The sequence below is a fragment of the Vulpes vulpes genome, chromosome 12 (assembly GCF_048418805.1).
Source record: "Vulpes vulpes isolate BD-2025 chromosome 12, VulVul3, whole genome shotgun sequence".
In the NCBI taxonomy this organism is placed as follows: Eukaryota; Metazoa; Chordata; class Mammalia; order Carnivora; family Canidae; genus Vulpes; species Vulpes vulpes.
In genome coordinates, this window is record NC_132791.1 from 129,851,909 (window position 1) to 129,877,906 (window position 25,998).

The 25,998-nt window shown below is 38.7% G+C and overlaps 1 protein-coding gene across 12 annotated transcripts in view; it reads right to left on the reverse strand.

The window, feature by feature from the left end:
- Positions 1-25,998, reverse strand: part of DYNC2H1 (dynein cytoplasmic 2 heavy chain 1) — a 339,344-nt gene that overhangs the window by 282,145 nt on the left and 31,201 nt on the right. For all 12 annotated transcript variants that reach the window (XR_011995854.1, XR_011995852.1, XR_011995853.1 and 9 more), the window contains exons 19-31: positions 17,144-17,259; positions 16,389-16,516; positions 15,980-16,129; positions 15,250-15,455; positions 14,050-14,205; positions 13,848-13,962; positions 13,120-13,290; positions 11,548-11,930; positions 9,962-10,094; positions 9,743-9,860; positions 7,334-7,446; positions 5,015-5,134; positions 1,495-1,645 (exon numbers count right to left, since the gene is read on the reverse strand). Coding sequence is in view for 8 of the 12 variants with exons in the window: in XM_072729934.1 (XP_072586035.1) it covers positions 1,495-1,645; positions 5,015-5,134; positions 7,334-7,446; positions 9,743-9,860; positions 9,962-10,094; positions 11,548-11,930; positions 13,120-13,290; positions 13,848-13,962; positions 14,050-14,205; positions 15,250-15,455; positions 15,980-16,129; positions 16,389-16,516; positions 17,144-17,259 (2,060 nt within the window). In the remaining 4 variants the exon portion in view is untranslated. The remainder of the gene's footprint in view (positions 1-1,494; positions 1,646-5,014; positions 5,135-7,333; positions 7,447-9,742; positions 9,861-9,961; positions 10,095-11,547; positions 11,931-13,119; positions 13,291-13,847; positions 13,963-14,049; positions 14,206-15,249; positions 15,456-15,979; positions 16,130-16,388; positions 16,517-17,143; positions 17,260-25,998) is intronic.

Consider the following 25,998-nt stretch of genomic DNA (forward strand, 5'->3'; position numbering starts at 1 on the left):
CCCCCTTGTTCTGTTTTTGTTCTCCTGTTCCCTAGAGTGGGAGTCTGTGCAGCTGGATGGCCAGACCCATGCAGTCAGCTCCTGGTGAGGCCCGTAGCTCAGGTGTGAGGAGCAGAAACGGAGAGTCCTGGGAGCCACAGCTTCAGCAGGAGAGACCCAGAGGTGCCTAAAACCCAGAGGGAAGTGAACCTTCCTCTGCAATCAGAGACCGTGGGGTCCCAAGAGGGTAGGACAAACCCTGCCCGCTCTCTCCCATCAGCCAGTCCGAGACACAGGCACCAGCATGGAAAGCAAGCATAAGAGTAGAGCCCATGAGAGGCAGCATTCTGGCCAGGAGAACAGGACAGGAACCCAAGCAAACTACAGTGTCCTGGAAGGAGCATGGGCACAAAGGGCTCTCCCTCCCTGGGCTCCCCCTCAAGCCTTGAAGCTTTCCACCTACCATCAAACCAAAGACTCTCAGAGCTGGCCACTAGATGGCACACACGTGAAGGGGATTTCATTATATTACTGAAATGTAATCAGTGGTGTAACCTTGACAATCCTGCACATTACTCAATGACTTTTACAAGAGAACTGACACCAGAACCACAACCCAGGAAGGCTGGCTGGAACCTGAAGCCGGAACCCAACAGGATCAATGCTAACAGAAAACATCAACATTATTGGAAGGATTTAAACAAGACCCAATACTCATAATACAATATTCAAAATGTCCAAGATACGCTCCCACATCATCCGATATACAAAGAACCAAAAACATACTTAAGACAGTGAAGGGGAAATAAAGACATTCTCAGATGAAGGCAACCTGTAGGAAGGAATTCACAGTCAGCAACCCGGCTCTAAAAGAAGTGCTGGAGGCACTTGGGGTGTGCAGTCGGTGAAGCTTCTGCCTTCAGCTAAGGTCATGATCTCAGGATCCTGGGATGGAAGGAGCCCTCTATCAGGCTCCCCACTCAGCAGGAAGTCTGTTCCTCCTTCCCTCTCTGTCCCTCCCCACTACTCATTCATTCACTCTCTCTCGAATAAAGTCTTTAAAAAAACAAAAAAAAAAAAAAGCAGCACTTTAGGACGTTCTTCCAACAAACAGCAGGGAAGTGGGAGTATCAAAATGAAGGGGAACAGAAATGGTAAGCATCCAGGTAAACAGAGCAGACTGCTCCTCACAAGCCTATTAAATTATGTTTGATGGCTGAAGGCAAAAATGCAATCTCAGAGTTTTCAGTGCATTCAAGTGTGACATAGAAGACAGCAGCTACATAGAAGAAGATAAAGAAACCTGTACAGTGGTAGCGTGTCTACATTTGTCTAAAGTAATAAATTACTGATTCTAAGTACAATATGAAAGCAGGCATATTGTAATTCCTAAGCTAACCTCCAAAATAGGTAACTGGTTGATATAGTCAAAATACAATAGGTAAATTAAGACAGAATAACAAGAAAAAGTTCAAATAATCCCAAAGCAAACAGAAAAGAGAACATTTTTCATACCAGTGTTCCCTGGATCCTCAGAACTTGTATCAATGCTGGTATAGTACTCAAGCTTCGTCACCAGCTGTGTTTCAATCTGATGAAGACTATGGTCTTTGATAGCATTTTCTACATCTTCAGTGAATTTAATCTGCTCTGCCAAACATAGTATCTAATGAATAAAGAAAAAAGTTATTTTTAAAAGGTAAATTTACTAAAAATTGTTCATAAACTTAAGGAAAGATACCTTTTTCTAGATTTCGAGTTGTGTACTGGATCTCTATCAGAATATGTGGTACAGCCAAGCTTGCTAAGAACTCATACTACTCGCCTCCACATCTAGTTTCTGGTTCTAGATCCCACCAAGCTCACTGTAACCTAAGAGGCTTTGTACTTTCTCCTCCTGACTCTCTTCTTTATAAATGGCTTTTCAAGAATGCAAAGGTATCAGCATATGATGTACTCTATTTAGTAAAAGGGTAATATTCTAGCATTCCAAAATAATCTTAGGATACCACTGAAGTCTAAAATTTCAAAATTCCAAATTTATCTTAAATTAAGCTCTGTCTTAATCCTTCAGTCTAATGCCCATAAACAGAAACTAGCTTTAGTTAAGGAGAGATATTCTCATATTTACATAAAACATGAAATGTTAACACTGCTTGAAAGGCTTTCTACTATAGTACCAATCTAGCACAGCTACTGATAAAGCCATTACACATATAAACACTAGCCTTTAAAAACTTATAAAATAGTTTAATAGGGCAGCCCGGGTGGCTCAGCGGTTTAGCACCTGCCTTCAGCCCAGGGTATGATCTTGGGGTCTTGGGATCGAGTCCCACATCAGGCTCCCTGCATGGAGCCTGCTTCTCCCTCCGCCTGTGTCTCTGCCTCTCTCTCTCTCTGTGTGTGTGTGTGTGTGTGTGTGTGTGTGTGTGTCTCATGAATAAATAAATAAAATCTTTAAAAAAATAGTTTAATAGAGTTCTTAGATGAATGCAGAAAACCAATATCCTCCTTTAAAGACACAAGGGGCATGCCTGGGTGGCTCAGTAGTTGAGCGTCTGCCTTTGGCTCAGGTCATGATCCTGCGATCAAGTCTGGCATCAAGCTCACCATGGGGAGTCTGCTTCTCCCTCTGCCTGTGTGTTTCTCATGAATAAATAAATCTTAAAAAAAAAAAAAAAAAGAAAGAAAACTAAAGACATAATCATATAAAACTACTAAACCTACTGATCAATTACTATGGGATATTTTTTTTCTGATATGTATTTTTCAGCAGCCAGATGAATATCATCAAATGCCTCTACTTATCAGATTAATTCAGTTATCTTTGTACATATTTTATAACTTTGCACAGCAGGCTAAGCTGCTGTCTTGATCTAACTAAAGACATTGTATTAATACATTATCAAAAACACTGTATGTATATCATTGTATAAAGTAGCATTAAATTTTCTTTAAAAGAAGAGAAACTCTTTCCAAGGCAAAGTCATCTCCCATAATTTGTGGGACAAATTCGCCAGTCTCTTTCATCAAGTATATGGGAAGCATTTAAGTAGATCCATCTCTCTGCTTTTTCAAAAAAAAAAAAAACCTTTTGCTCTTTAATTTTCAGATCAAAATGTTCACTTGCTACCTCCAAACTAATACTCCTATGTGTGAGTGTCCTTTCAGGCAATACTACTGGATTTCTACATTATAAATGCACATTGATAATCTCAGTTTTTAACAGTCTGCTATACAATTTCTGTGAGAGGCTAACAGAAACAGTAGTCAAAATACATTCTGGCTAATTCTCAAGTCACACTACCATTATAATTTCTGGACAGGTGCTAATATTATTAACCTAAAATTAACCTAAAATCCAGCAGTCATTAACAGTGCTTTGCAAACATTTTACAATTTAACATTTTAAAATAAGTTGGCAATGAACATACCACTATAGCTTCTTAACTAGGTGCCTACAAGAATTGCTCAGAGTATACGGACAAAAGCAGATCTGAACCAAGATCTGTCAGTCTCTTTCCATTCAGTATGCTATCTCATTCCCAGATGAGAAAGTTCTTTTTCTACATTATTCTGGTCCTTACAAACCTGCCTCTAGAATCCTGAATGAACAGTCAGCAATAACTTGCACCAGATGTTCATGCAGCCAGGGATACTATTCAGTCCCCTTACATGAACGCTCCTGAGATAATTTTTCTTAGCATTAACTGCTAAGACACTAGAACTGTGTTTTGGTTGACAATGAACTACTACTTTTCATAGTTCATGTTTTTATGGAGACAATGAACTACTGCTATGTTCTGTAGTCCCTGATTTCAGCTAGCTGCTTGCAGGTCCCAAGGTTGGTTGCAGGGCTCAGATCCAGCAGCTTCCCTCCACTGCCTGTAGCTCCACATGCATCTCCTGATACAACTGTCATTTCCCCAGTCAATCGCTCTGCAATGCTTCCCTCTGGACATTTTGTAATATTTTGTCTTTTGTTCTAAGTTCACTGAAATCCTACCTGGAAGTTGACAGGAATAGGGAACATTTCCAGAAGTAATAAAGCAGCTTACCTCTGACTGCACTGGCATTATTGTGCATTGATGATTACTCTTAATTTCTTTAGGAGCTTAACAAGAATTTTTAAAACAAAGTTTGATTCAAAATGCTAGAAGATGCAAATGATATGAATAATACAATGGCTAAGAAACTAAAATATTAAAGTGTTCTAACTTCTCAAGCTTTAAAAGAACCAATATAAAACTTGTTCCAATAGCTACTGAATGGTTTAATCTGGAAAGCATATAACCTCGAGCAGTCAAGTAGATCTTCCTGTGAGAGATCACAGAACACCTCAAATGCCTGCCTTTACAATCCCTAAGAACCTATGTCCCTGATGTCCATTACCTCAACCAGCAGCGAAACAAATCCCAAACAAGGCAGGATACTTAACACAAGTCTGACCACTACACTTGGCTGACATCTGAAACACATTCTGTAAGCTACGCATCCACAGTAGGGTGTTTCTGGTGTGGGTTCCATGAATGCTGAGCTGCGGGAAGTCCATACCCCACTGTGCAAACTAGTCCTCAGCTTCCCTGCCCCCTCCCAGGTCAGTGCCCTGCCTCTACATCCTGCTAACCTCCTGCCAGCACCAACCTCTTGTGGGCTCCAGGACTCTCAAGAGGGAGGCATGGGAATGCAGGTCCCCAGACTTCCCACCAAGCATGCACTTATGTAGAACAGGAAGCCCCCCCCTTTCATCCCTCACTGGCCTGAGTGGCCTTCATCTCAGATACTTTCCCTTGAAAGCATCTAAATTACAGCAAACTCACAGAGCTATAGAAGAGAATTTCACTATCGTGCCATCCTTCCACCACATTTTACAACAGTTGCAGGAACACAGACCCAGAAGCTAAGCACTTGGTCAGTATTAAATGCTAATCAGGGAGAGAACCAAGATGCCAGCTGTCTGAGCCTGCCTGCCTCCAGGTCAGGGATCTTCCCACAGAACCAGGCCTACCTACATTCCAGATATAAGCCCTCTTACCTGTGAAGGGAATAATGAGGGGTCGATGGAACCCTGACAACTTCGTCCAGCAGTAACACATTCTAACAACAACTGTTTCAACGTTTGCTTCATTTCCAAGGCTAAATCATTTAACCAGGTCTGAAAATAAAATGAAAAATAATATACACAAAGGGCACATGAAGGGCTCAGTTAAGCATCTGACTCTTGTTTCTGGCTCAGGTCATAATCTCGTGGGTTTTGAGATGGAACCTCGCATAGGCTCGTCACTCAGTAGGAGTCTGTGATTCTCTCCCTCTGCCTCTCCCACGCAATCACGTGCTCTCCCTCTATCTCTCAAAATAAATCTTTAAAAATAAAAATAATACTATACATAAGTCATAAAACAAATCAACACTATGGACTGACTCCACTGATTTCAAGAGATGGGATTATAATTTCTTATTGACTCTCCTAGTCCCAAAATGTGTTATACAACATACAGCAATGTATTTTATTAATGAAGGGCACCTTGGTGGTTCAGTTGGTGAAGCATCTGCCTTTGGCTGAGGTCATGATCTCAGGATCCTGGGATCCAGCCCTATATTGGACTCCCTGCTCAGCAGGGAGTCTGTTTCTCCCTCTCCCTCTGTATCTCCCCTTGTTCATGCTCTCTCTTCAAATAAATAAAATATTTAAAAATAAATATATAAAGGATTTAAATAATTTGAGGAACACAACTTTTTCACCTCTTGGGGTGATAGTTAAGTGTGAAAATTCATAAATGTATAGTTAGCTATCACTGTCATCATCTCTACAAATGAACATGATACGAGTAAAGAGATCCTTCATTTCAACATTATAAGAAATCAAATAGATAGCCAGGCTGATGAATCAGAGTCACAGTGACTGGCTCAGTCTCTGGGCTCATGCTATCCTGGTGAGCTCACATTCAGAAAGCCTCAAAGCAAGAAGGGATTGCTTTATTAGGGTGAGTTCTATTATTTGGGAAGCTAAGCTGCATCGTTAATTTTGTTTCAAGGTCAAAATAATACATCTTTCACTTTATTATAGATAAAATAATAAAGTTAACTGAAGTTAACATAATAATAACTGATAAAAATAGCAATGAATATTTATTAATCAGAATTTTAAAAGACTCTAGATATGCAATAAAATATAAGTGCAAAACCTACAACGTTAAATAGCTTTTCATCATAATTTAAACTCTAAGTTCTAGACTTTTTCACCTTTAGAGCACTTTCCAGTATACAAACAACACGAACTTCAACTACCTAGCTCAAAAGCCAAGGAGGTAAGGCAATGAGAACCTTTCTGAGCAAGGCCACAGACACCTGCTCTACTAATCCCAGCCAGCTTCCAATTTTCCTCTGCTGGCAAAGCTGCTCCAGACCAACTGCCAAAACCTATGCTCTTCCTCTCTCCCCTCATCTGGTTCCAACAAAACCACAAGAAAAGCAAACAACAACAAAACAATCAAACTCTTCACCAAACACAAACATAGAAGCTACTTAATAAATTTGTGCTTTCAATCACCTGACTTATGTGATGAACTTCTAATAAAATGATGAGGCCTACCGAGGAACAGAAATTTTGCTAAATTGTATAGATATGTGTATGATAAGGCATGGGCCCCAACTGTTGGCTGGAAGATCATTCTGGTACGTGAAAATTACACTTCAGTGCGATACAACCTCCTGCTGTCTGGCTGTAACTGTACAGTTGTTTTAGGTCTTTGATGGATCATTTCCAGGGCTCCGGGACCAAATAATCAATAGTAGCCCTATAAATGCATGAGTTGTAAACTTACTTGTTCACCTAAATCATCTTATATAAAATCATACACAACACATTTTGAGAGTATGAGAGTCAATAAGAAATTATAATTCCATCTCCTGAAATGAACCATTTTATACAAGTACCTATTGAACACATATGCCCCAAACACTATCTAATGCACTTAAAGGCAGTCATCTCATTTCATCTTCCATAGACAGTCTTTGTAATAGATAGTAAGATGGGCAGTAAATTGGATATTTTACAGATAAGAAAGCTGTGATTCTAAGTCATATAGCTAATAAGTTGAGGAGCTGAGATTAATATCTAGGCTTTACAATTCCAAAGCAAAGGTTCTTTTCATAATTACATGTTGCCTTCCAAAGACTAAAAATTCACAATCTCTTCAATATCAAATCATTCTGAACCTAACAGATCATTTTAAGATATGAGCAGTTTCCTAAAAGGCCTAAGTTAACCCTAAAAATTTACTAAATTGTTTTTGATACAAAGTTCATACAGTTCATTCTTTTTATTTTTATACCTGAAAAAAGAATCACTTACCTCTACATTATTAGACAAAAGAATTTTATTTTTAAAAGGTACAACTTCTCCCTCTAAAGACTTCATTGCAGTTATATGTTTTGATTCTTCATCAAAGCACACACTGTTAATACCTATAAGAGAAAAATTAAAATACAAAAAGATTGAAGATGTAATTATTAAATAAGATACAGAGTTCCCACAGTGTTTAATATGTACCTCATAATACATACTATAACATATCAGAATTATGTTAATTCTCCTATACAACAGAATAGTTTTTCCTAGTCAAAAATTGAAAACAACCCAAATGCCCAACAACAGGTGAGTGAATAAACTGGTCTATTCAAACAACAGAATACTACTCAGCAAGAAAAAGGCATAAAATGTAGTTGTAGGTACCTCAAAAACATGATGAGGAGCAAAACTAAGGCCAGACACAAATGAGTGCCTCACAACACACACTGATGATTCCCCTAACGAGACAGAAGGCAGGAAGAAGGGGGACAGCAGATGAATTTCCCTCCCCCAGATGTGCATATTTTATGGTATGCAAAAATACTTTAATACACTACCCAATTTTGATCTTCACAAAAATCCTTTATTATAGCCAATTTAAAGGAGGAAACTAAACTTCAGAGAGGTAAATTAGTAATGACTTACAGAGGCAATTTGTTTTTGTTTTTGTTTTTTTTGTGTTTTTTTTTAATAAATTTATTTTTTTTATTGGTGTTCAATTTGCCAACATACAGAATAACACCCAGTGCTCATCCCGTCAAGTGCCCCCCTCAGCGCCCGTCACCCATTCACCCCCACCCCCCGCCCTCCTCTCCTTCCACCACCCCTAGTTCATTTCCCAGAGTTAGGAGTCTTTACGTTCTGTCTCCCTTTCTGATATTTCCTACCCATTTCTTCTCCCTTCCCTTCTACTCCCTTTCACTATTATTTATATTCCCCAAATGAATGAGAACATATAATGTTTGTCCTTCTCCGATTGACTCATTTCACTCAGCATAATACCCTCCAGTTCCATCCACGTTGAAGCAAATGGTGGGCATTTGTCACTTCTAATGGCTAAGTAATATTCCATTGTATACAGAAACCACATCTTCTTTATCCATTCATCTTTCGATGGACATCGAGGCTCCTTCCACAGTCTGGCTATTGTAGACATTGCTGCTTGAAACATCGGGGTGCAGGTGTCCCGGCGTTTCATTGCATCTGAATCTTTGGGGTAAATCCCCAACAGTGCAATTGCTGGGTCGTAGGGCAGGTCTATTTTTAACTCTTTGAGGAACCTCCACACAGTTTTCCAGAGTGGCTGCACCAGTTCACATTCCCACCAACAGTGCAAGAGGGTTCCCTTTTCTCCACATCCTCTCCAACATTTGTGGTTTCCTGCCTTGTTAATTTCCCCATTCTCACTGGTGTGAGGTGGTATCTCATTGTGGTTTTGATTTGTATTTCCCTGATGGTAAGTGATGCAGAGCATTTTCTCATGTGCGTGTTGTGTTGGCCATGTCTATGTCTTCCTCTGTGAGAGTTCTCTTCATGTCTTTTGTCCATTTCATGATTGGATTATTTGTTTCTTTGGTGTTGAGTTTATTAAGTTCTTTATAGATCTTGGAAACTAGCCCTTTATCTGATATGTCATTTGCAAATATCTTCTCCCATTCTGGAGGCAGTTTGAATGCAAGCCTGCTGATCCTAAAAGTTCTCACTGCTGCCTCCCACAGCCCAAATCACAGCTACAAAGGACCCTAAAACTACATAGAATGGCTAGTAAATACGTGTAAAGCACCAGAAAGTCAATACATTAGCCTTTTTAGGCCATATGGTCTCCATGTCAATGACTCAGCTCTGCAGGAGCACAAGAGCAGCTCTAGACACACAGGCATGGCTGTGTTCCAACAAAACTGTGTCAGAAAGTCAGGCAGTGAGCCAGGTCAGGCCTGCAGTCTGCAGATCCCTGACGGTAGATGATGAAGATTTGACTTATTTGAAAAATATAGCCATTTTCCAACAAATGGCACACGCTGAGAAAACAGTCATCGTTATTTTTATAGCAGAGTGCTAACCCTCCATGAGGACGTCATGCAGAAAACTTTACACTCCACCATGAAGAGGCCTGTTCTCCCTCACTCCACGGCCAGTTCCTTTTGCCCTCACATCTTCCTCCTAGCAAACACTAACAAGTTCTTCAGAGCCCACGTTAGATGTTACCTTCAAGATACCCCAGGATGAAGCTAATGGGCTCCCCAGAGACAGCTGGGCCAGCATAGGAAGTATTGAAAGTCCATCAATTTAGCAGGCAGTTGCTTCCACCAAGCTATGAATTCTTCTGGAGGGTACAATGCACTCTCTGTTCAACAGGCTACCTTGGAGCCCAATGTTGTCCCTGGCATGTGTCAGAGAAATGTCAACTCTTACCAGCAAACAGCTTCTTAAGGTGAGACTGAATCACTGCTGGGCTCGTTGACTGGCCGAGGACCTCCAGTAGGTCATCGTCACCAAGGAAATAAAACCTGGGGAACGCTGAGCGTTTCTCCTGATACAGATACAAACAAGACTAGCTTTATCTTTTCAAATAAGTCACATAGTAAAAGGACTTTACAATTTATTATATGAGTATTTTTAAAAAAAACATACCTCCAAAAACTCATTTAATGACTTCTGACACCTTTGAAGCTGATCAAGTATTGTTAGCAGAGAATTTCTGATTCCTGCATGAGTAGTTAACATTGTAACTCTACTGTCTTTCTTGATATCAGCCATTATCGACCTACAGAAGAAAAAAAAAAAGTTTTACCTCTATTTTACCAGATTGTAGCAGAAAGAGAAATATTGAGACATTTATTTTTCTGCTTGCTTAGAACTAGGGGTAACACTATTATAACAGCAAAACATTATGCTTCTAAAAATGCTTAAAAAATAATGGTCCAGTGACAGAGAAAGATATTAAATATTTACTCAAATTTTTAAATAAAACTATGAGAAATGCTAAGGAGGAAAAGCACAAAGTATTTTTAAAGTAGCTTGGGCAACCCTTAACCTATTACTTGAGAAAGTGATTAACGCTGCGATCTGGACAGTGAGTAAAAGCAAACGTCAGTGAGCAGGAGAGGAGGAGTCCATGAAGCAAACAGCAGCACAAAACAAAAAAAAAAAAAAAAGGCTGCAAAAGTGGACAAGGAGCAAACAAGGTTTGATCCCTGGATCAATAGGAAACTGGGAAACCTCTCTGCACCCTGGCCTAAGGAAATAACAAAAAGAAGCAATGAAACTTCACTGTAATAGACCACCCCAGCCACTGTGAATGCAGCTTACTGGAGAAGACGAGTGCCAGCCAAAGGATCGGGCCGTGGCCCGAGTGAATGACAAGCACTGAACCTCAGAGTAAAGGCAAGAAGGAAAGACAGAAAAGATAGACTCAAATAGATCAAGTAGATTAGAATCTACTTAGAATGAAGTTACCACTGTGGTAACTTCATGGATTTGGAGGCATCGGGGGAGGTCAAATATCCACCACACTCCTGCTTTGAGCAATTAGTTAGGCAGTACCAGTTACTGAGAAAGGAATGGGAAAGAGAAGAGATTCATGTAATGAGATGGACTCGTGAATCTAGTTTGTACTCGTTGAAGATACTCAGTATATTTGGAACTCAGAAGAGAAAGATGGGCTAAGAGGCCACAGCAGGTGGAAAAGAACAAAGAGGCAGCCACGATCACCCACACACATCCCCATAATAAGACAAGAACCAGAGGCTGACACCAGGGGAGTGCCCAAACCTAAATGCTGAGGGAGGTCTGAGCACCAGGAACTTGAGCAGAAGGCCAAGGGACACTACCTTCAAAAGCCAAGGGAAGAAACTCTCCAACAGGAAATGCTGAACTCTGTAAATACTAATCAGAAGCAAACTAAGATGAGGCGTGAAAAATGTCCATCAAACTACAACAGGAAAGGAATGGGTGACCTCAGGAATAGCAGGTACAGACCAGTACTACTATCATCACCCTCATATCACAATAGGATCATTGTTAACTAAAATCAGGTTGTGAAGTAGAGACAGAAATCAATTTGGTTCAGAAGTAAATGGCTGAATGAGAGAAAAGAGCTCCTTAGAAGGATCCAACAGACAATACTCATAATGTAAACTTACACAGCTCGTGTTCAGCACCTCCTGACATGCAAGAAAAAACTGCCACACACGTGGATGTCTGATGGCTGGGCTTACCTGAAATCCTCATCAACTCTGTTGAAACGTGTCTGTTCTTTCGGCAATGCTCCACGGCCAAAAATGGGTTCCAGATACACCCACTTCCTCTGAATGTGGTTTAAATTCTGTAGGTATTCATCTAATTCTGCAAGTTTTCTTTCCCAAATTGACACTTTATCTTCAAACCCTTTATAATAAGGAGAATCCTTTAAGGATTGAAGAAGACATCTATTATCTCCAACTTGATTTACTATGTCTTTCCAGTCTTTAATCAGCTTGATAGTTCGACTTTGGCTGTCTTCATAATCAATCAAGGTAAATACTGCTCCAACTCCCCAAAGATCAAGTTCACGTAAAGCTTCTCTGATTGTAACTTCACCTTGTGCCCGACTATTTAAATCCTAATTAACACAAAATATCCATATTATTTCAACATTATGATATACATAAATCACAAAACACCAGTTCATAAGACATATTTTTGTTTTTTCACAATAAGGAAAAACTAATAAGTGAATATATTTTACATGTAACTCAAGAGAATTACTAATATATCAAGAGGTATGAGATACTAAGCATCCAGGTTCACATGGTCAAAATATATATACAGTTCTGCCATATGCTTTTTACTCTAAAAGAAAAAAAAATTAAGAATCCATCACAAAACACAAAAATAGTTTGGCTTTGGGGGCCTGGGTGGCACAGTCCATTAAGCATCTGACTTTTGGTTTCAGCTCAGGTCATGATCTCAGGGTCGTAAGACTGAGCTCCACATCAGGCTCTGCACTCAGTATGGAGTCTGCTTGAGATTCTCTCCCTCTCTTTGCCCCTCTCTCACTCACCCATGTATGGATGCTCACGTGCTCTCTCAAATAAATAAATATATAAAATCTTTCAAGAGAGAGTTCTTTTATTTTTATGCTCAAAGAGCAGAATGCAGTACAAAAGATCTGCAACTTAGGACAGAATTGAGAACCGTACAAGTTTTACTTTTACCTCAGACCTTTTTTAAACCTGATTAGTAAATTGGTTCTTGGTTCAGCTCTCTGGATTTTGGTATCTCTTTGCTTCTATTTACAAAAGACTCCATGATTTTAAATGTATTTCATGTAAAATGATTTTTGTTTGCTTTTTAATTAAAGTTGACACCCTTTCTAAACCAAGAAAGGTTTTTTATTTCATATTTTTCTCTCTCTCTCAAGGAAGGGGTTTCTAATGTATTACTCAACCCCCACACTGATTCAGATATATTACTAAACAGAATAATGGAATAGTGGAACATAGTCACTATATTAAAAGAAAAATAAATTTAACTTGCTGTTTTATTTAAATAAAATACAAAGCAAAACCCTATGTTAATAAAGGTCATATACAGGAGATTTTTTTTTAAAGGTTTTATTTATTTATTCATGAGAGACACAGAGAGAGAAAGAGGCACAGACACAGGCAGAGGGAGAAGCAGGCTCCATGCAGGGAGCCTGACGTGAGACTTGATCCCGGGTCTCCAGGACCACACCCTGGACTGAAGGCGGTGCTAAACCGCTGAGCCACCCGGGCTGCCCAGGAGATATTTATAAGAGTGATTCTTACTTTAAGGTCTGATGCTTTGGCAACAATTGTATCTGCTACTCTGAGGAGATCACCAAACAGCAGTTTTTCCAGGCTAGTTCCCCGAGGGAGGCCAAGCAGACGAAAAAGATCAAGCCAGTGATCTGGGGAAAGATGCTCCCCTCTCACATACTTCAAAATAGGTATTACAGTCTGTTAAAAAAGACAGATACAGACATGAACATATATTATCAAAATGCAAATTGCTGTTTTATGATTAACTATAAAAATATTGATTGTTCTATTATCTTATTTAATAACCTTGAAATCAAATTTTCAAATAGATTTGCATAAAATTTTTTGTTACACATTGCTGTGGATACATGCAAATATCCCTTTGTAGTTTGATCTATTTTAAAACATGACCTAAAATATTTCTATTTTTACTATTTAGGATACAACCTATATCCTAAATACACTAAATGACCCATATCCTAAATTGCACTAGCAGTTTGGTAGTACTAGTAGCACTAGGTATAAACACTCCAAGTTGTAATGTTAAGCATAAATTTCTTAGTTAAAACTTTTCAAAAGAGTAGCAGAAATATCAATAATTTCTATGGTTTACTCTGTATTTCCTATCTTTTGAATGTAATGGAATCATTAAAAAACAAAAACTAAAATTCCAGCTCACTGGGCTACACAATTAAAAGATGCATAGAAGACCCAAACATTACTCTGGCATAGCAGCACAAGCGCCAGGGTCTTACTTTGTATCTGTCAACTTCCGACTGCAATTTCACAGTCATAGCCGAATGTTCTTCCACTTTCCTTAACCTGTCATGCCAAGTCATCAAGAACTCCTCCAACAGATATATCTTAGTCCTGTAAAACACCAGGGATGTCTTAAAATGCACATCTCCAAACACACTACCAAAGCATAAGAATCTAAACAGTGTTTATGAGCCAAACCGAAAAGTAATCCAGTCTTCACTGGCCATTTCCTGAAGGCCCTGCTGAAACTCTTCATAAAGCACCCAAATCTGTGCATAGCTCTCAATGTCCTTGGAGATGCTGTATGCCAAGGAGAAGTTGGGCTCTTCTAGTCCAAAATGATGGCAATCATCACTATAGAAACACAGTGAAATAGCAATAGATTTTTTAAAAAACTATTACATATCAACGTTATTTAACTGCATTCCCTGTCTGTGCCCACATACCTGACAGTGGGGCAGACAGTGGGAGAGTGACTGCATGAGAATTTTACTGTAACTATTTAAGTATCACCTCTTTAAATTCATTAATGTGCATTTTTCTAAAGGAGTCAAAGTGGAGTTGGTAACATAAATGCATCATATACGTCATATAAAAATACTCAGAATTATATATATTCGTGAATTAACTGAGAAAACATTAATATTACTATCCAAGGGTTAGATTCTAGAATATAAGATATCCTTCATCTAATGGATATAACACCATTTAATAAATATACTAAACCCTTCACTCCCCCATTAAGACAATTACCTTATGAATGCATTTGCCTTAACAGACCAAACCTAAAATAACACTTAAGCTTAACCCACTAAGCTACCCAGGTACCCAGAAGGTATTAAGTGTCTGCCTTCGGCTTAAGTCATGATCCCAGGATCCTGGGATGGAGTCCTGCATCAGCAGGGAGTCAGCTTCTCCCTCTGCCCCAACCCCTCCCACAACTCGCGGGTGCGCTCTCTCAAATAAAATCTTTAAAAAAAATAAAATAAACTTAATATCTTATTTTAACATAAAACATTTTCTTGAATTCATTATTTTGCTAGGTTCATTTTTTTCCCCCTCAGAGTCTCTGAAAGCAATTTTCATTAACTTTTTATATCCCATTTTTAAATACAATGAAATCACAGAAGGCAAGTATTCCAACTCCCTAATTTAACTTTTTCAATTTAATTTTCTGTTATACTTCTAGGCCTAAGCAGAAATTTGCTTTTAATATCCTGACAGAACCCAGCCATGACTCCTAAGAATGCAGCACCATGAGCACTTACTAGTTTTGTTTTGAAAACTATAGAAGTTTATAAGGAAAAACATTAAGATAAACATCTATAAGAACATTACTGGCTTAACATATGTACAAGTATAAATCAAAATGACTACAACCAATTTTAAAAAACCTACACTAGCTTTTTCCTTATGACTTCAAGATCATCAAATTCAATTTTTTTCTCTTTTATTAACTTGGCACTCATATCAAGAACGTTTTGCTGGCCAGTTTCAATAATATCATCACCAGGCTTTAGTTGGTCCCAACGAGCTTTAAATTTTTCCAATTCTTGATAAAATATCTGAAGACGTGACTTTACATTTCCTTTCATTACTTCGATCTGTAAGAGTTTATACAATTCAATTCAGAGTAAAATCTTGCTTTCCTTTCACATTTTATTTCCAACATTTTCTATTTAAAAGTGAAAAAACAATACCAATTTTTCAAAAGATATTTTCAATTATTAATTTCAAGTACAATAAAATTTTGATTTTAAAAACACAGAATTAGACCATAAATATTCAGTAATAAGAGATAAACTGCAAGCATCATCATTAAAAAAAAAAAAATTCATGTTATCCGCAGCTTCTACCACAACTATCAACAAAGTTGATAGGATTAAACAGTGTTTAGCCAATGACCGTCAGCTGCAGCACCAAGCACACAGCTGCCTAGGTAGTAAGGAGGTGCATCCCAGTGTCCCATACCAAAGAGCAGGTGCAGTCGATGGGACCGAAGCACCACAGATGTGTATATATAAAATTCTTACCTACCTGAGTGATGATAGAATAAAGATCAGCAAGAAATCTTAAGTGAGAAAAAAATCAAGTTTCCATTTTAACAAAATGACTAAAAGGTTCTTACCTGATCTTTAATCATAAGTTGGTGACTTTCCATCATCAACTCAAATTTATCCCACTTAGCCTTCAAATTGCTAATTGTTTCCAAACCTCCACCTGCCACAGTTCGTAGAAGTCTGTTTTTATCTTCAGCTTCTTGGAATAAGGGCAAAATCTAAAAGTTGAAGAAATAACATATAAAAAAAAAACCTATTTTATCAAATTTCTTAGGGTCCTATTATTTTAATTTGTTCCATGACCTGTTTTCTAAAATCAAGATTCTAACCATGAGCTGACCAACTGGACAAGATAATATGGACTCCTTTACAATACTGGAATGACATGATATTTCTAAATAGTCACATAATATGACCTAATTTAAATATCTCCACTACAGTAGAAACAAATTGGAAACTGTACTTTGCAATTCTTACCTCTGGTTTCCGTTCTTGTAGCTTACTATATTGTAAATTTGCATCGCCTATCTCCTCCACAGACTGTGGCATAATTGTTAAAACTTCCATAGCTTCCATAACAAATGTGTCAATGTCATGCAGGTGAGCTAAATAGGCAACATTGAAATAGAATGTTATTATCACCAAAAATATTCCATTGCATCATTTTAAAAATCAAAAAGTATTAGAATTGATCACTGCACAACATACACCAAAGCTTAAATTATCATTTGCTCATACAACGAAATTTTAAAATACAGAATAAGCAAAGAAATTTCTTGTCTTGAAAGTTTAGTTGTTTCATATTATACCTCAAACTTTTGAGGAAGTTAAAATGTACTCATTAGTAAATTTTATTCAAAATTGGTAATTCTCCAGTGTTTTAAGTACTGTTAAGACATCTCAGTTCAATGGAAAAAGAAACAATGTAGTATATTAGAAAACAGTAGTAATTTGAAGAAATAAAAAAAAATTATAGCAGAATTACCTACATTTCTCAGTAACATAAACAACAAACTGATACTAAATCCTACTGCAAACAGTAAAAATGCCTTCCATTTAGACCTCTCAAGAGGTGAACATGGTTCATACTTTATTAAAATTGTCATTTTAAGCACCCGTAATTCTAGGTTGGTTGATTTTAACCATCACTGGGATTCACACTTCATAACTATCAAAGTACATACCTTTATGAATAAAACTAGGTTAAGATGCAAATTAAAAAGTGTACTTACCCTGGATGGACTTCTTCAAAGAGAGAACAAGCATATCAAATAACTTCTGGATGAGATCATCGATCACAGTCTTCACAGGGTTACAATTAATATTTAAACAATCTACCTTGACCGCACTGAAAAATGCCAGTGGACATACTTCAACATAAAAGACTTGGTAGAAGAAAAGTCTCATTATAGTGATTTTATGTAACACATTTCAAAATGTAACTCAAAGAGTATTACTGCCATCTTTAAGCACATTTAGATTTCATTCAGTAAAAATGCTTTCCACGTGTTATTATGAAGTTTTCATTTAAACAATGATTTTGCTATAATACTACAGTTTTTTAGTCTCATATGAATATATTTAAACACTGACAAGCCCTTTACTTATCACAGCATGTAATGCACTTATTTGAATATTCGTAACATGATATCAGTATTCTGCAGTCAAAGTCACGTCATAAGGGAAAGAAAACAGAGAAAGGGAATATAGATTACTAAGAAAATAATAAGATGCCATTTTATAACTATAAAATTAACAAAAATGTAATGAACTGTTAATTCATATCTTCAACTGTGTGGGGAAACAATTATCAGAACTGCTGGTCAGAGTATAAAACCATGCCATGTTTGTGAGAAGCCATTTAGCCATATGTATCAAGTAATTTTAAAATAGGCACATTCTTTGTCTTTATAACCTCGCCTTTAGACTTATCCTAAGGAAACTTTCAGAGCAGATCCAAGATTTATAGAAAAGTATCCTCTTCAAAGCATTAATTATAATAGTAAAAATCAGAAATAAGTTAAATATAAAAATGGCAAAATAATTATATATCCATACTATTATTACCTAGTGATTTGAGGACTAGGTAATAAGATAAAATACTGAAGATCAGCGTTAAATAACAGGATATGATATAATCTAAATTTTGTAAGTATATGTACTAATATATTCAAAGTATCAAATATTGAGAACAATTTCTGTATTTAAAAAAATTTATAAAACAAATGTACTGTTTTAATGATCAGGAAAAAAAGGCATACATTTTTTAAGAACACTAATTCTCATTATCCTTAAAGCAAACTGTAATGTTCTAAGTAAACGGATGTTGAACCAGACTTGTTCATCTAAGGAAATCTCATGCTTATCTTAAATTATACAAATTTTTTAAAAGGTTGGAAATTATGGTCACAAAGATTATTATTACAAAGTTACTCATCCTTTCTGAAGCACAGGGCCAGGTAACATTTTAGAAAGCAAATTATATGAGTTAAATATTCACTTCTATTATAAAAACATTATTTTCCCCTAAAGCTTATTCTCAGTCACCCACTAATTGCAGTTTTTTTTTTAAGATTTTATTTATTTATTTGAGAGAGCACAAGCATGAGCAGGAAGCAGAGGCAGAGGGAGAAGTCCTCCCAAGGCCGGACTCAATCCCAGAACCCCAGCATCATGACCTGATTTATGACGGAGCCACCCAGGGGTCCAACTGCACAGGTTTAAACTGCAGATCTTTACCAGCAAAACTTAAGAGTCAATTTACTTAATATGAAATTTCAAATAATTTTTGAAATTGTGAGACCTAAAATGTCAAGATTTCTAATACTTGATAAAGAGAGATGATTTCAGTAAACCTTATAAATTAATTATACCATAGTTTGCTAAAGAAATAAGATAAAGTGGTCTGATTGCAGCAAAGCTGTACTCATTGACTACAGAATCCTGTGGTCAGGCTGAATTCACCTTTCACTTGAAAACACTGGTAACATGAAAAGGAGGCTCCAAAAAAAAAAAAAAAAGAGGCTCCCTTCATGCCATAGATAAAATGGCATGCCCTAGACAGCCTAGCCCAAAACCATGCCCTTCCTATAGCATCCAAAATACATGAGAATATAGCTTTTCTAATCTTACAGTGTATTTCTAAGTTTCTAAGATAATATCTGTGTGCCTGTAAACATGTATTTGAGCTTTCATGAATACACGTTAATTTATTAGCGGGAAATAGCAAAATGGAAAAACGGAATGCAGGACGGGCATTCTTTTTGTTTGGTTTGGCAGCCACGGTGAGGAAAGCTGTCTACACTGAAGAACAGACAGGCTGTACTGACTGACGGCAGCTCAGGCTCTTGAGTACTCAAGCACAACGAGCAAGACTGGGTTCAGAGAGTATCCAGCAGAGAAGAGAAAGCTACATACAAACGCTACAAACTAACATTAATGGCATATCATTATCTCAATCATCTCAGCTCAAACTCTCAAGTCATTTGTCTCTTCTCTACTCCTCGTCCCTCATTTCCCTCCCACCATTAAGATGTTGTAAAAGTATTTTACAATAGTTCATAATAGTTCCTCCTCCCCATTTGAGTACCAACCACTTAATTCAATTACTCATTGCTGGTCTCCTGGTTAATGACAGACTAACCGCTCTTCCTCCAGGATCTATTTCTTCCACTAAAACTCCTATGTTCCAGATTAACATCCCTCATGTAGACATACTGACACACTTCTGTCTAGAAATCTTCAATAGCTAACCACTCTAGTGAATGAACCACTCTTCATTCTAGTATGAAGAAAACTCAAATTTCCCATTTTAGAATATAAAACTCTCCCAAATCTGTATGTTAATTACCCCTTTCCAGAACATGTCCTCTAATCCCTGATAAAACAGTTACTCACAAAATTCCCAGTTAACCAACTTCTTATTTTCAATATATAAATCTCTTTCCTGGACCTTTAAGCAAACCTTTAATTCTTATTTCTCCCTGTCAAAATTCTAGTTTAAGGATTTCTATATTAAAGAAACTTCCTCCAATTTTGCCCCAAATGGATGCAATGTCATCATCCTGTACACCTCCACAGTCTTCTGTTCAGTCTCTAAAATGGAGTATTTTATCTGGTATTAATAATAACTATAATCATTAACATTTACTGAGAACTTCACCTGTACCAGTATTTTATATGCAAATTACTCATTTAATTCTCAAAACACTTTATGATAAATACTATATTTGTAACTATGTTAAAGCTGAGGAAATGGTGGTTAACAGACTCTAAATGGCTGTCCAACTCTTGCAGCTGGTATGAGCCATGTCACTCCAGAGCCTAATCTCTTAACCCCTGTGCGGACACACGTACTGCATCATCAAACAGCAAGCAACTTGAGGTGCTCTGTCTTCATTTTTATACTGCCACAGGACAAGGTTTGCATACTATAAATGCTCACCAAATAGCTATTAAACAAATGAACAAATGAAATAATAAAAGTAATATTATCCTTTATAGGTAATATATGTACGGTTCAACAGGCCTTTCATTGAGCTTATTGCAAAGAGTGGTTCCAGTGATGTGAATTTCATTTATGATGAGGGAGCTATATTCTCAAGTAGATGGGTTGTGACATGCTCCTCAGAGGGTCTCCTCCACATTTAGGGCAGCACGCACAGGCAGCACTGTGTTGTGAGACTGCCAGGGCATTCCAAAAGAAAGCAAGCAACACAAATCAGAGTCAAATGTGAGATCCTCAAGCCAGGTCTGCAGGGAAGCCTCTCCCCACCGCCCCTCCCCCCAATCTACACTCTCCAACTAGGTCCCAGCCAGCAGAACTTCTAGAAGAAAATTTTCTTTTAGTCTCAGCAATGTCCTACTCAGAAAATACTCCAGAGCCACAGCTGGGCTTTATAGGAGGAAAGAAGGTGACCTGACTTCCATACCGCCAAGTGAAAAGTACCTTTACCATCGCACAGCAGAAACGGTTATAGCACACATATAATGACTAACTTCCGACTAACCTTGGAGGGGACAGGGCCAAATGGCAGAGGAGTAGGGTCCCCAAGTTACCTGTCCCCACTAACTTACATAGATAACTTTCAAATCATCCTAAAAACCTACATTTTCGACCTGAGATTTGAAGAGAGAACAGCTGTAATTCTACAGAGAGAAGAGGCTGCACTTCTAACAACGTAGGAAGGTAGGAAAAAAAATAAAGGATCAACTGCGGGAAGCGCCCCATGAAGAGCCTGGCTCAGGCCAGGTGGCGGGTGGCAAGAGCCTCCAGGATAGCAAAGCCCAGCCCCAGAAAAGCAGGAACTTTAAAACTCTGCACTAGATTCTTCCCAGACAGAAAGGCGCTTAGCAGGGAACTCGGGCAGAATTGTGGGAGGAGCAGTGGAGCCTCCAGTCTCCCGGAGTCACCAACAGAGGGAGTGCGCGGGGGAGAGAGCATGCCACACACCCCTCGGCTGAGCTCGGGAAAGGGATGAAGTGCGCGCCCAGCAGGGCCTTGGGAGCTCAGGCAGTGCCTCCAGGCAGAGGAGGCTGCGCCCTGCTGCCTTCCAGAGCCACGGCCCCCAGAAGCACGATTCCAGCAGCACAGGCCCCGGATCACAGGGCGCCAGGGTGACAGCCACCAGTGATCCTGCGCTCCCCCCAGGACAGGTGGAGGTGGGGAGCACATAGGACAGCAAGGACGCTCCTGTGGCTGGGCACCCCCAAACTGTGCAGGTCAGTGCCCCAGCTGCCCCAGGAGCATCCAGGCCAGTGTAGACCGGGTGACTGCAGTAGTTACTATGAGGAGTTGACTCCAGGGCTGGAGAGCTAGTCGACACCAGTGGTGGTGTTCCTCCTGGTGTCACTCTGTGCCTGGGATGGATTGGGGCCGCCAGGGAACAGGGGCTTCGCAGGATAAACAGCTTCCACTGAGCCCTGCATCTGGCAGGGGGCGGGGCAGCTCCCCCAGATGCACACACCTGAGAATCAGCACAGCAGGCCTCTCCACAGAAGACCAGCTGGAAGGAAAGGGGAAGAGCAAGTTCTTGACCAAGCCACGCTAGAAAGCTCCAGGGGAAGTCAAAGGGTTTACAGTATATAGAACCAGAGGATACCTCTCCTTTTTTCAGTACAACTCGTTTTTAGCCATCCCGCACTTAAAAAAATGACTAGAAAGAACTCACCACAAAGGAAAGAATCAGAAACAGTCCTCTCTGCCACAGAGTTACAGAATTTGGATTACAATTCAATATCAGAAAGCCAATTCAGAAGTACATTTATAAAGCTACTGGTGGCTCTGGAAAAAAGTGTAAAGGATTCAAGAGACTTCATGACTGCAGAATTTAGATCTAATCAGGCCGAAATTAAAAATCAATTAAATGAGATGCAATCCAAACTGGAGGTCCTAATGATGAGGGTTAATGAGGTAGAAGAAAGAGTGAGTGACCTAGAAGACAAGTTGATGGCAAGGAAGGAAGCTGGGGTAAAAAGAAAAAAAAAAATTAAAGACCATGAGGAAAGGTTAAGGGAAATAAATGACAGCCTCAGAAGGAAAAATCTATGTTTAATTGGGGTTCCTGAGGGCGCTGAGAGGGACAGAGGACCAGAAAGCATATGTGAACATATCATAGCTGAGAATTTCCCTAACTTGTGAAGGGAAACAGGCATTCAGATCCAGGAGATACAGAGATCCCCCCTAAAATCAATAAAAACCGTTCAACACCTCGACCTTTAGCAGTGAAACTTGCAAATTCCAAAGATAAAGAGAAAATCCTTAAAGCAGCAAAAGACAAGAGATCTCTAACTTATATAGCGAGAAATATTAGATTAACAGCAGACCTCTCAACAGAGATGTGGCAGGCCAGAAAGGGCTGGCATGATATAATTAGGGTCCTAAATGAGAAGAACATGCAGCCAAGAATACTTTATCCAGCAAGGCTTTCATTCAGAATAGAAGGAGAGATAAAGAGCTTCCAAGATAGGCAGAAACAGAAAGAATATGTGGCTACCAAACCAACTCTGCAAGAAATATTAAGGAGGACTCTGTAAAAGAAAGAGGATGCCCAAGGATACAATCCACAAAAACAGGGACTGACTGAATAGGTATTATGATGACACTAAATTCATCTTTCTTCCTTTTTTTATAAATCCCTTTTTTATTGGTGTTCAATTAGCCAACATATAGAATAACACCCAGTGCTCATCCCATCAAGTGCCCCCATCAGTGCCCGTCACCCAGTCACCCCCACCCCCTGCCAACCTCCCCCCACCACCCCCAGTTCGTTTCCCAGAGTTAGGAGTCTTTCATGTTCCATCTCCCCTTCTGATATTTCCCACTCATTTTCTCTCCTTTCCGCTTTATTCCCTTTCACTATTTTTTATATATCCCAAATGACTGAGACCATATAATGTTTGTCCTTCTGCGATTGACTTATTTCACTCAGCATAATACCCTCCAGTTCCATCCACGTCGAAGCAAATGGTGGGTATTTGTCGTTTCTAATGGCTGAGTAATATTCCATTGTATACATAAACCACATCTTCTTTATCTATTCATCTTTCGATGGACACCGAGGCTCCTTCCACAGTTTGGCTATTGTGGACATTGCTGCTAGAAACATCAGGGTGCAAGTGTCTCGGCGTTTCATTACATCTGTATCTTTGGGGTAAATCCCCAGCAGTGCAATTGCTGGGTCGTAGGGCAGGTCTATTTTTAACTCTTTGAGGAACCTCCACACAGTTTTCCAGAGTGGCTGCACCAGTTCACATTCCCACCAACACTTCAGGAGGGTTCCCCTTTCTCCACATCCTCTCCAACATTTGTGGTTTCCTGCCTTGTTAATTTTCCCCATTCTCACTGGTGTGAGGTGGTATCTCATTGTGGTTTTGATTTGTATTTCCCTGATGGCAAGTGATGTGGAGCATTTCCTCATGTGCATGTTGGCCATGTCTATGTCTTCCTCTGTGAAGATTTCTGTTCATGTCTTTTGCCCATTTCATGATTGGATTGTTTGTTTCTTTGCTGTTGAGTTTAATAAGTTCTTTATAGATCTTAGAAACTAGCCCTTTATCTGATACGTCATTTGCAAATATGTTGTCCCATTCTGTAGGTTGTTTTTAGTTTTGTTGACTGTTTCCTTTGCTGTGCAAAAGCTTCTTATCTTGATGAAGTCCCAATAGTTCATTTTTGCTTTTGTTTCTCTTGCCTTCATGGATGAATCTTGCAAGAAGTTATTGTGGCCACGTAAAAAAAGGGTGTTGCCTGTGTTCTCCTCTAGGATTTTGATGGAATCTTGTCTCACATTAAGATCTTTCATCCATTTTGAGTTTATCTTTGTGTATGGTGCAAGAGAGTGGTCTAGTTTCATCCTTCTGCACGTGGCTGTCCAATTTTCCCAGCACCATTTATTGAAGAGACTGTCTTTTTTCCAGTGGATAGTCTTTCCTCCTTTGTCGAATATTAGTTGACCATAAAGTTGAGAGTCCACTTCTGGGTTCTCTATTCTGTTCCATTGATCTATGTGTCTGTTTTTGTGCCAGTACCACACTGTCTTGCAATAGTAACTCTTAATGTGAATGGGCTTAATGACCCCATCAAAAGACATGGGGTTTCAGATTGGATAAAAAAGCCAGACCCATCTATTTGCTGTCTGCAAGAGACTCATTTTAGACCTAAGGACACCTACAGTCTGAAAATGAAAGGTTGGAGGACCATTTACCATTCAAATTACCCTCAAAAGAAAGCAGGGCTAGCAATCCTCATATCCGATAAATTAAAGTTTATCCCAAAGACTGTATAAGAGATGAATACTTATGCCCCTAATGTGGGAGCTGACAAGTATATCAATCAATTAATAACCAAAGTAAAGACATACTTAGGTAATAATACACTTATACTGGGGGCCTCAACACGACGCTATCTGCAAATGACAAATACTCTAAGTACAACATCTCCAAAGAAACAAGCTTTAAACGATACACTGGACCAAATGGATTTCACAGATATTTACAGAACTTTACATCCAAATGCAACTGAATACACATTCTTCTCAGGTACACATGGAACTTTCTCCAGAATAGACCACATACTGGGTCACAAATCAGGTCTCAACTGATACCAAAAGATTGGGATTGTCCCCTGCATATTTTCAGACCATAATGCTTTGAAACTTGAACTCAATCACAAGAAATTTGGAAGAAACTCAAACATGTGGAGGTTAAAGAGCATCCTGCTAAAAGGTGAATGGGTCAACCAGGAATTTAGAGAAGAATTTAAAAGATTTAAAAGATTTGTGGAAAATGAGGAGAATGAAGATACAACTGTTCAAAATCTTTGGCATACAGCAAAAGCAGTTCTGAGAGGGAAATACATCACAATACAAGCATCCCTCAAAAATCTGGAAAAAAAGTCGAATACACAAGCTAACCTTGCACCTAAAAGAACTGGAGAAAGAACAGCAAATAAAACCTACACAAAAAAAAAAAAAAAAAAAAAAAAAAAAAAAAAAAAAACCTACACTAAGCAGAAGAATAGAGTTAATAAGGATTTGAGCAGAACTCCATGAAATAGAGACCAGAAGAACTGTGGAACAGAACAACAAAACCAGCAACTGGACCTTTAAAAGAATTAATAAGATAGATAAACCATCAGCGGGAAGCCCTGGTGGTGCAGCGGTTTAGCGTCGCCTGCAGCCCAGGGTGTGATCCTGGAGACCCAGGATCGAGTCCCATGTCGGGCTACCTGCATGGAGCCCGCTTCTCCCTCTGCCTGTCTCTCTGCCTGTCTCTCTCTCTCTCTCTCTCTCTCTCTCTCTGAATGAATGAATGAATAAGTAAATAAATAAATAAATAAATAAATCTTTAAACAAAAAAGATAAACCATTAGCCAGCCTTATTTAAAAAAAAAAAAAAGGACTAATAAAATCACGAATGAAAAAGGTGAGATCACAATCAATACCAAGGAAATACAAACGATTTTAAAAACATATTATGAGCAACTATACACCAATAAATTAAGCAATCAAGAAGAAATGGACGCATTTCTGCAAAAGCACAAACTACCAAAACTGTAACAGGAAGAAATAGAAAACCTGAACAGGCC